Source organism: Aythya fuligula, chromosome 12 (genome assembly GCF_009819795.1).
Source record: "Aythya fuligula isolate bAytFul2 chromosome 12, bAytFul2.pri, whole genome shotgun sequence".
NCBI classification, from domain to species: Eukaryota; Metazoa; Chordata; class Aves; order Anseriformes; family Anatidae; genus Aythya; species Aythya fuligula.
Window position 1 is genome coordinate 14943435 of NC_045570.1, and position 11885 is coordinate 14955319.

The 11885-nt window shown below is 36.4% G+C and overlaps 1 protein-coding gene across 1 annotated transcript in view; it reads left to right on the forward strand.

Annotated features, from left to right (window-relative positions):
* VAT1L (vesicle amine transport 1 like) overlaps positions 1–11650 on the forward strand; it is a 54150-nt gene extending 42500 nt beyond the window's left edge. Inside the window, exons 8-9 of the mRNA XM_032195905.1 lie at positions 6478–6561; positions 8597–11650. Of these exons, the coding sequence (XP_032051796.1) occupies positions 6478–6561; positions 8597–8695 (183 nt within the window). The 3' untranslated portion in view covers positions 8696–11650. The remainder of the gene's footprint in view (positions 1–6477; positions 6562–8596) is intronic.
* The last annotated feature ends 235 nt before the right edge of the window (positions 11651–11885 follow it).

Genomic DNA, 11885 nt, shown 5'->3' on the forward strand with positions numbered 1-11885 from the left:
TTTAATTCAGATTATTCTTTCATAAATCTGAACAAGATTTGGATCATTACCTGTGACACTTGGGTTGCCAAAGTAACCTTGACTAGCCAGCTGATGTTTGCACACCGCGTGACACTATCACCATGGAGATCCCGTCCATGTGATTTTGCAGACATGATGCAGTTGCAGGCTCCTCAGACACGCGACAGTGATATAGAGAGGAATTAATTAGGGGTAAGGAATGCTTTTGCAGGCAGCTCTTCTCCCTGTCAGAGAGCAAGCCTGCACAGATGTACCGCAGAAGCTAAATTTCCTATTGTTTTAGCTGCATATAAGAGAGTAGGGTGAGAGCACTAAGAGGAAGCTCTCTTGGCTTTCACAAAGGGAATTCTGAATTCTCTTAACAGCAAGTTCATGCTCTGCTGAGATCAGAGGAGTGGTCACAAAGTACTGATCCATGCAAAAAACGTGTTTAAAGGATAATACTCATTTACAGAATGTGTGTTCAGGGAATTGAAGCCTGTTGAACATTGGTAATATTCTTATATCAGCTGAGACTTTCAGCCTCTCCCAATACCTGCCCTCCTCGTGCACGTGCAACCTAGAGATGTCAGGGAAAATACACCAATGGGACAAGGAATGAAATTTGTTCCCATAGACAGAATATTCCAAATTTTCCTCAAAAACTAGCTGCCATTGTCTGCTTTCCTTTCCAGCATTTACCAGACCTCACAGTAGCACTCCAAAGTATATTTTGGACCTATTCTGCAGAACATCACCAAATTAAGGACTGATGAATGTTAGAAAGTTTCCTTGAGATAATCTAATATCTGTTATCTTTTCCTGGATGTACAGCCAACTTACTTCTGAACCAAGGCTTCTCATTTTAAATTCTAGTATATGTCTGTATGTTCAGACAATTATCTAAATCTCTTCGTTATTTCCTGCATTTCTTTTATTTGGGCCCTACGTTATTGCTCTTTATTTCTGTTCTGAACTTGAAAGTTGACAATAGAGGTTGTTTGTTTTTTTAAATAGACAAACAAAACCAAAACCAGACAAACTTCAGAGAAAAGATGTGATTCTGTTTCCGATGATTAAGTAGGCAATATCTGTGATCCCTCCTTTCTTGCGATGTTCTTTGGAGACCAGAATTAAGAGAGCCCCTGAATAAGGATATTTTGCTTTTGCAAAATAGTTTGTGCCACCTCTTTTCTTTATCTGTGAAATTGGCTGTACAATGCCAAATGGTTATACAGTGCTGTCCCTATTGCTGTGTAGTACAGCTGTGATTGGCAGGCTGGGCTATGGGCAGGTGAGGGCTCCGTGGACATGAGGTGCACACCCCTAAGAAGACACAGTCCCTCCTTCAGAAGCTGTCCAAGAGCCAGGGAGTGTGGGATCTTGCGGTAACAAATGACTGTGGCATCTGTGACCTGCTTTTCAAATCATCAGCTGGTTTCAGCCTCTTATATGCCCACCAAAAGAGACTTAGGAAGAGTTTGAGGGGTGTAGTGACACTGCCAATTTGGGGATTACTATTCAGAATCACTAAAGCAGCCGCTTTGGAGATGTCTTTTTTGGACAATCTCCTGCATTTACACAAAACACAGTACAGGAAAAAAAATATGTGGGCAGTTAAAGTAATGGATTTCAATGGATGAGGGCACTATTTCAGGGCTAGAGTGGAACAGTCATGACATGCTGGAAGGCTTGGACGTTTTCAATACATAAACGGAGGACAAAAGGTGGTTCTTTGAGGTGGTGTGTGGAAATAAATAGTGATATTGAACCTAGAGGTGTGGAACTAATGAGAAGGAAAAATTACAGTTGTAGATCATAGACTAAATCGATGCTGTGCCCATCTGGAAGTGAGGGATGTTTGTTTGGGTACCCCTTTGTTTGGGTACTGGTCACCTTGTTTACAACATATGGTGATATAGAGGGTAGAACGATTGGTGAGCAGGGTAGATTACATTGAGATGATTGAACTACTGTTGTGGCATGGATGAAATTTGTACCTTTGGCATAAGATTCTTTACCCATCCATACTATGGCCTAATCTACCAAAAGGAGGAAAGAAGGATTTATTTATTGTAAGTAGAAATCATGTCATATATTTCAGGGAAACCTTCTGTCAGTAGAGAGGCCCAAGAAAATAAGGTACACAATCCTCTGCCACGATCCTTCTAACATGCTGGAGTGAAAGGTTAAGGAAGAAGCCTGCAAAGATGAAACTGTGATCCTGTAGATGGCAGTTTGAGCAATAAACTGGGCTAAACCTCAAGGAGTTAAAAGAATATCCATTCTTCTACTTCAGTGTCTTTCAATTCTCAATTTTGTTTTCCTAAAATAAATGTATAACTTCACTAAAAATGTTGATAGAATTTATACTACAGAGCTGGATAGAGCCAAATTTGCAAATGGATTGTATGTAGAACATTCTCTGAGCAGTCACATGAAGGCATTTCTGCCCTTCCTCTTCTACCAAGGTCTGTTGGCAGTAATTGTTGCTCTTCTCAGTGTGGTACACAATACAGTTGGACAGAAATGGCTCTAATCCAAGAGAAGCTCTGAGATCCCAGCCATAATATCCCCTCAGGAAAATATACATGAATTGGCTTTGTCACAGCAGGCTATCTTTGCCAGCTTTGTCATTTTTATCCTGTGTTTGTATCAAGACTTCTCTGAAGAATTCGGTTTGGGCATTGGTAGCATAACATCTCTTTAAACGTGCAGGTATGTGTTAATAGATTAAAATTTTCTAAGAAATGGGAAAGCTGCTCAATTGCCTATAATGCTAACACAATGCAATGGTTCTGTACATTCCCAGTTAAGCTCTATATACTGTATATTCTGTATATACTGGGTCCAGCAGAATCGTATGAGTAAGGAGCAGAAGGATGGTTCATAGAACTCAGAAAGCATGCAGCACATGAGGAGTTTAATGGCAAATGGGAATTTTGAATTTTCTTACAGGACATGGTAAGCATGTCTTGCAAAGGACCTCGAGGTACATTAGTTTAGTCTGTCTAGGCTGTTTTTTTTTTGTATTACAGATGACCTCACTATTGCGTAGGTCTTAATTTCCAGATTTATCGTCATTGCTGAAAAATACCCGAATGAGGTTATATAATAACATATCCATGGCCATGCCATTTGTTTAGCTGAAAGGGATGGGAGAAACACACTTTTTCAAAATTGTTTCTTCAATTATAAAAGGATATTCCCTAAAGCAAATGCAAATTATTTCCAACTGGGTTAGAAAATTCCTATTCCTGTGTTTATTATTATTTTCCATTAGACTGAACAGATAGTGAAAGCTAATTCTGCTCTAGAGAATGTTTAAAAAAACAATATGTCAACCTAAAGTAGTATTGATGCAAAAGTGCATTTGAGGGAAAAGGCAAACTTGGGATTCCTTTTACTTCTCCTTTGCTATTAATCATTTTCCTCTACTACTGCCTAGGAGGGTTCATGTTTGATTCATGGAACAGTATATGGCTGTGCAGCATTATGTTTTTTTTTTTGTTTTTCAGTGATAGGTTTGCCAACTTTCTTTACATACATAAATAACACAAAGTTGGAGGCATTTTCCAATTGTCCACTAATGTGTAAAAACAGTTCTGATTTCAGTGCAGAGCTCTATGATATATATTGTGTGTAGTTGGTGCCTCTCAAGTCTTAAATCTGTAGTTCAGCATTAGTTTAGACACAAACGCTATAAGGACTGAGTTACACTCATTGGACAATAGAATTTTTGTCCTTTATTCCAATGGATACTCTTTAAATTTGTAAGCATTCCCTTGCACTATTTCCAATCTGAGTCCTCTGCTGATGATACTGCATAAGAAGAAATTGAATTAACTCATCCAGTCCCTTCAAACCTCAACCATTCTGTGATTCTGTGATTTAGAAAAAGTCTGATTCATTTACTTTGATTTGAACAGACAAATGTAAATATCAACCAATATAGAACAATTGGTGAAAAGTAATGTAGGGACACACTGACACACTTTTTTAAGAAGAAGGAAGCCTTTTTGATCCTTGCTACTGGAAGGGATACCTTTTTTGAAGTAAACCTCAGTCACTTTAGTGAATTTCCATTAAATTTCAGGGCTACCACATGCCTCACTGTGCTACTGATTAAACCCGGAGTATTTTCCTAAGTGCAGGGGTGATCCACCTTCCTCATGGGTAACGGACAAACACTCAGACACAGACTTAGCCCAAGCTTCGTACCACACTCCAGGAAAGGCAGACTATACTGAGCTCTTAAATGTTCACATGGAAAAGCAAATGATTTTATAGTCTAAGTAGAACAACTTAAACCTTAACCATACTTGCTTAGTAAAGAAGGTTTTTTTATGTTCTCTCTTCTCTATAGTGGAAGAGGGAATGGTTTTAATATTCAGGCACATTGGGGAAACAAGTACTTAAAATCTTGGTTGAATAAGTGGACTGTTAGCAGCCATAATCTTTAAAACAGAAAAATGACTCATTTATGAAATAGCTCATGGTGTTGCACTAGTACAAAATTTGACTAACAGGGTAAGAGAGTTGCAAATGATGCTAAAGTATACAGATGTTGTATCAGCTCTTCAACCTTTTAAATATTTTAATAGTTTCATCTGGATCTTATAGTCACTATTATGGTTAAAAATCTTATTGTTCCCTTTTCCTCTGCCTTCTGTTTGCATTTGCAAGCTACTTACGAGTGTTCTGGAAACAACTGAACCTTTCTCCAGAGTCTTAAACTTGATACTGTGCATGTGAAAAATGCAGGGAAAGCACATTTTCTGAGATTTGCCTTGCTAACTGTGATATGGTAGAGATTAAAATAACGTTGCATGCTTTGCTTTCTACATGATGTCATGGTAATAAATTTCAAAGATGGGCAAATGTATTTGCCGATTTCTCCAGTTTTGTCTCATCTGTGAGGGTTATTTGTGCCATGCTGTACACTCCTAAAAGCTTGATTTGGCTAATAAGATTTGTTTTATATATATATATATATATATATATATATAGCTTCAGAGTTTCTTTTGGATATTCTTGAAAGAATATTGTCCATATTGCAGAACAATTCTTATAGGATAGTAGGATAATTAGGAATTGTTTATGTGGTAACATAACTTAATAAAAGTTATTGTTGTGGTATACATTCAGAGGTCAACCTTCTATCCAGTAGGATTCATAGGACGGGGTTCTCTCAGGTTAATTTGCAATTATTGCCTAAGTCAGAAAGTCTTTTTTTTTTTTTTAGCGCAATTTTTCTTTTGTTCTAGCAGATCTTTTTAAGTCTGCTATTTACTAATTGAGTGAACCACTTGGCAAAATTAAGGTTATAATATTGAGTTCACTGCAGCCAGCTTTTAAAATAAGGCTGACAGATGGTAAAGACATTTTGTGCCCAGCATCCATTAAATTTAATTGAAACTTGAAAGCCATATTTGCTTAGTATCTTTAAACATCTCATACCACTTTCTGTATTGGACATTTGATAATGATTTTGGGTGCCTGGACCCCAGTTCAAGCTTTTAAATATATTGTGAGACCCACATGTTCCCAAGTCAGCATGTTTTTCAAACTTTTATGCCATTATTCTTAAAATATTCAATAAAACTATGTCACAGATGGCAGATCCTATTAACATAAAACTCTTTCTTGTCTCAACATACCCTGTTATGCCAGCAAAAAATTATGTGATGAGGATATGAAACAAGCCTTTATGTGTACATTTTCAATTCCTGAGGTTTCCCACCATGATAGTGAGAAACACACACACAATTTCAGTTCATCAACACTGAGCCCCCATGAGTTCTAAAACTTCCCATGTAAAAATAGGTTCCTCTCCAGAGCATTAGTAAAAAGAAGTTTTTGTTCCTTTCTTGCATGTGCTAATTGCTGCCAGCTGTTAAATGTCTAGTGGTATTGGTAAGACACTACTTTTTTTTTAAAAAAAAAAATAGTGGGCAGAAAAAAAAGGTAAGAAATACAGACTTAATGCAATTATAACCAAAGTATTTCATTAATCACAGCCGCTGCCTGGACATGCCATTCTCTCTATAGGAAGACAGAAGATACTAATTGGCCATCCCAGGTCAATTAGAAAAAACATTTTATATTTTCAGTGAAAGTAAAATTTCTTCACAAATATTATGCAAAGAAAAAACAAATGAATCTAACCAAACCCTGTAAAGATTAACTCCCTGAGCTTCTATTTCTGTGTACCTCAGCTTTTGTATTACAATACCATTGTGCTCACACTACATTATTCAGGAACTACCATTAAGACCTGCATCCCATATTGGCAAACACAATACAGAAATCAAGCTTTAAAAATTCATTAAAAACTGTATATTAATTTTGTTAAAGCAGCTGATTGAGTGGCATTGCTCATTACGTGCCTTAAACATTCTCTTTTTGGAAGAACAGAATTCAGTCTTTTCGATCAATGTGTGCCTGTAAATTATCAATAGCTTATCTTTCTTTCAGGTGAAGGAGGCTATGCAGAGAATCCATGACCGAGGTAATATAGGAAAACTAATTCTGGACGTGGAGAAAGCACCCACTCCCCTGGTGAGTGCAAAGCACTACTTACATGGCATACAGTCACACCAGGTGAAGTGTGGTAATGACCTTTGGAGAAATACCCTTCACGATTTTTTTTTGTGTAATGTTTTCTTCTAAGTTCTAAATAGAACCAATAATAATAATTTATATTTTTAACTCAAGATAAAACACAGTCGTAATTCTTCCAGTCCCAGCTGTTAATTTTCTATGCAGTATGGCTGTCTGCCTCACTGAAAAAGTGTCTGCAAGTCTTAAATCAGGATAAAACTGCCACATCTATTTTTGTCCCTGTGACAGAAAACAAATACACATTTCATGAAATACAAAATTCCTGTCTTAAAAAGTGGATGGAACAGAAAAAGACACGATCAATATTACTTTGGTGTATAAACATAGAAGTGCTTTCTGATTACCATACAAAAGTCAGGCAATACCTTTGGTAGGAATTTCTTTTACTTCTCTGACAATCTATGAAGTATAATATCTAAACACTTTCTTTTGGAAGTGTTCTGAAGTGGGATAGTTGTGATGGAGCTCTGTTCCACTGCTTTTGGAGCGTTTGACATGTTAGTGAAATATTACAGAGAGCTATTGTGAAGGAAAGACATGCCCACGCCTAAGTCTTGGCTCATGATGTGGAAAAAAAACAGTAAAAAAGGTAATGAAAAATTGTCTTCAAATGGACACTGAAGTATGAAGTTTGCTTTCAGACCTGAAATATCTCCTGTTTTGAAAGAACAGAAAAGAACCTGGAGTTACAGTTAAGCTCTTGCTCACTTTTACTCTGAAATTGGCCCCAAATCCCCTACAAGATCCCTGCAAGGAAAAGGGAGGCTTTGGGGACCTCACATATGGAAGTTAGGCATTATTTTGTGGCTGAGTTGCATCTTAAAACTGTAAAGATAATCCCTAACACAACATTAATACATTCATTCCATCTGTTCTCTTATTATTGTACATTCACAATAGCCATTGGCTAGAAGGTGAGAACAAATCTGTTACACTCCCATGAAAGGGTGTTAATTAAAGATATGGGTAAGTTCAGAGCATTGCTTTTTTTTTTCTATTAAAATCAGGTTGTCTTTGAGATTTCTATTTTTATTTCCAGCAAAGGCTAGTAGTACTGAAACAGGGAAGGTACAATTTGACTGCATTTCTCATTAAAAAATAAATTTAATGGTTGTGAAATAGTTGTAGGGTAATACAAGAATCTTCTTGTGTCCTAAGAGATAATGTCAGTGTATAACCATCACCTCTCCAGTAAACCAGACTCTTCTTGTACCACCAGATAAAAGTCAAACTGATGAGGTGAAGTACAAGAGAGTCTTGCACCTTTACAGCTTTTAATAGATACTCTCATATAAAAAATATGATGTTCTCCGTAAGTGCTGTCATGAACTACTAATTTCTGCAGTTGTCTACCATTTGTACAGGCATCTTCAATCAAATAAGGAAATGCAGTTTCTCCTCACTCATGTATCCAAGCTATGCGCTCTGTCAGTAGATTGGTATATTCTCCCATTTTAAGGCATATCCTTTGCCTTAAAGTTTGTCATTATTTTTTGTATTAAGCAGTCTCTCTCTTAGTTTTCATGACACCATGCCTCATGTGGGACTGGATCCTATCCATGAGCTTCATTAAAGAACCATATTACCTACTTCTGGAAGAGCAAATGCAGAAGAATTTGCAAAACAGGGGTTCCATGCATTTTGTGGACTTCCTACACAGTAGAATATTCTTTCTGAAAGCCTTAATACTATTTTGCTACAAGTATGCAGATCAAAGTTCACTTCTGCAATTGTCCTAAAAACCAGCTTTGGTTACATAATATAGCTGTAATCCATGAGGTAACAGTTTAACATTTTAGCTGAAAGCAATATAGTGCAAAAAAAAGTTTTCCCAAACAGAAAGTTTGTTTTATTGTTGCATCCCTGTCTGCTTTCATTTTTAAAGTCACCTTTTCAGGTGAATCAAACTGAAATAAGACTAGATAAAGTAATGTGATAGATGCTCTGATTTTCTTCATCTTTCATCCTTCAGATGGCCAATGACAGCACAGAGACGAGTGAGGCTGGAGAAGAGGAAGAAGACCATGAAGGGGACAATGAGAATAAAGAGCGCATGCCATTCATCCAGTAGCAGCCAGAGGTGATGGAAGCAGAAAGATTGTTTAAGTGGAAGGGAACAAGACTGGGAAATCTATTCTGTGCATCAGTGAACAAATGCTGTAGTACAGTGTGTGTTGTATTTGTCTGCAGTCAGCTGAGCTATGAGCTGTTGATCATTGTTGTTTTGAACTCAAGTGCCATTCTCATCCAGTGCAGTATTATAACATTCCTGTGTAATACCCACTTTCCCTGTAGGAGTCCCATGAAATTTTGTTTCAGTTTAAAAGCCTCATTAATTTACTGTGTAATTTTAGATGGGCATCTTTCTCATGCAGATTCCAACACTTTGCATAAAGTTATTTGAAGGGGGCGGGTGTTTTTTTTTTTTGCCAGTTAACAACCACAGTAACAACAGAAATCCCCCATTTGCTGTCTGGAAAATTCTTCTAAATGGAGAGAGGATTTTAAGTTTGTGGATTTTCAGTGTTAAAATAGTTTTCCTTTTATGAACCACAGATAAAAGTTGCAAAAAAAAAAAAAAAAAGATGAGGTTATTTTCCTTTGTCATGCTTCCTCATCTTATAAGCAATCTGATCTTCATTTTCAAAAATACCTCATTTAGAATTGTGGAATCTGAAATCGTGCAAGAAATCATTAATTGAGAGACTTTAATTAGTATTGTATAATTATGCTAATCGTCAGCAGCAGTAAACACTTCATTCAAAGTGCCAGCTACCTTGCTTTTCTGTTGATCTCCTGAGTTATCGCCCCATATGTTCTAGGCAAAGAAAGGTCAGGGAACCGCTCTTTTTAGACCCTGAACAATTAGCATTGTTACTGACAGTTCAACAACATCTTCTGCTTAGGACACATTGACTCATCTGTGTTTAAAATCCAGAATATTTTTAAATTACATTTCTAAATCCTATCAGTAAGGATCACTCTTCAGTATGTGGGAAGAAATTTATTGGCAGAGTTTATTACTCTGAAATCAGTATGTATTGATCAACTGTCGAGCTAGAGCTGAACTCTTACAGCAATTAACCCTTTAAAAAATTACTTGTACACCTTAATTCCATCAGAAATTACACACAGGGTAACTTTATCTAGGTGAATAATTCCATTAAAAGCTCTGCTCCATATGTACAGTTATGTTTGTGATTATTTGAAGGATCAAGTGTTCAAAGACCAGCTAGTCTATCTACCTCCCACTAGTGGAAACTATGTCTATACATGACAAAAGTAAATATTTTTCTTTGTCTTTCACCTATCTAAGCAGCAGCTACTCAGGTCCTCAATGGTCTTGTTAAAATAATTATTTTAAAATGACTGCAACCACCTTTAGTAGAAATGCTAAACGAATACCAGAGACCTTGTATAATTCCATGTATCTTTGAATTAATGTATTTTTAGCAAAACTAAGTATTTCTCCAGGCATGGCTAGTTGTTCACCTAAATCTACAAGTATCTAATAGTGATAGAAGTTTAAAAATAATATAGAAAAGAGAAGTTGGAGAGCTTCTCAGACGTTTCTCAATGTGACAGGAATTGTGAGTCTGGATGACTTTTATATGTGGTTTTAGGGGACTCTCTCTGGTTCTGTTTTGTTTTTTGTTTGTTTAATATTTGCTGCCTGAGTATTAATGTCCATCTCCTTACACTGTGCTCATGAAGTTGCTGTTCTAATACTAGATAATTGTGCAGAACGGTCATTCTGAATAAGTTTCCCTTGAGTTAAACAAATTCAAAAATAACAAGAAGAAATAACTGTGGAGAAAAATGTCAAAAAAGCTTTTGTTGAGATATTAGTTAAAAACAACAACAAAGGGATTTCTATAGATGTTGATGCAAAACTTCATTATAGTTGATTTTCTTTTCATGTTAGACTTATCTACACTTCCAGTGCCATATCAGACCCAAACAGGAACTCTACACACAGAAAATATATATATTCAGTGAGAGTTTTCCATGTTTTGGGATTGCCAATTGAGCTTTTAAGAAAGGCCATTAAGTTTTCACAATTCATAAGCTGACAACAGTAGGAAACATGCCCAATTTTGTTTTGTAGTTAGTGTAATGATGTTGTCCTGCAACAAACCTTAACATAACTAGGAGCTTTGATTTGACGCCAAAGTGAGCAATATTGCTGGTGACCTTTGAGCTGGCAGTAAAGTGGCATTCTCAAGGCCTTAAATTAGTAGGGCAAGCAGAATAGCAAATCCATTCTTCTGTTATAAACCACAGTATGGTTGGCTCTACAGTTAAATTTCCCTTCAAGATATATAGAGATGGGTGGTCATGGCCACAGACATCATAGGGACAACAATCAAATGGAATCATTTTGGCTATTTCTTTCTGGTTTTGTTAGCAAGGCAAAAATACTCTTCATGCTAATTCATACCAATTTTAGGGCCATTTTCTGATCAGCAGAATGTCAGGTAATTGCAGTGAGTACAAAGGAGTACTTTGAGATCTACCTAAGCACTACACAGATTAGTATTGCAATCACTAAGCTAAACTCTACTCTGTGTTTTCCTGGTGTTAATAGGGTGTATATGAATGTTACTACTGAAATGAATGGAAAGTTTTCAGGTACTTGTTCTGGAAGCTAGCAGAATTTGGCCCATGAGCCCTAAATACTAGAATACCACAAACAGGTTTGAAGTGGTAGAGGGCATGCTATACAAAATGATGGTGAGACTGTTGTTACTGAACGAGTCTTATTGCAAGAGAAATGAAGGTTCGTGTTTACTACTAACACTGTTAAAAAATTCTAAGACAATTGGATAGTTTCTTCAAGTGAAACAAAGTATTTCTCAATTTGCCTTAAAGGAACTGTGAAAGCTTCTCTTTAACTTAAGCCTGATTGAAGTGAACTGAAACACTGTTTAACTGTATTTGTTGCTTTAGAGCTTTTGTTATATTGTGCCTACAAAGCAAATTATGTTTACATAAAAATATAAATAAAATATTGAGCATAGCATTATCCATGGCTTACATGTTTTATTATAATACAGTGTTCACATTAGGGAACTGACTTGGAATTGGTTAAGAGGAAAATCTGAGGTCTCATTTTCTGTTTTGGTCACTGAGGGATAAACAGAGATTTATTTTTCTTTATTACAGTGTACATCAAGGTTATTAAAATGGCTGAGTGTGCTACTTTACAGAACATTAACAATTTAGTACAAAATGTTAAATGTTACAATCTAAAAACTTCA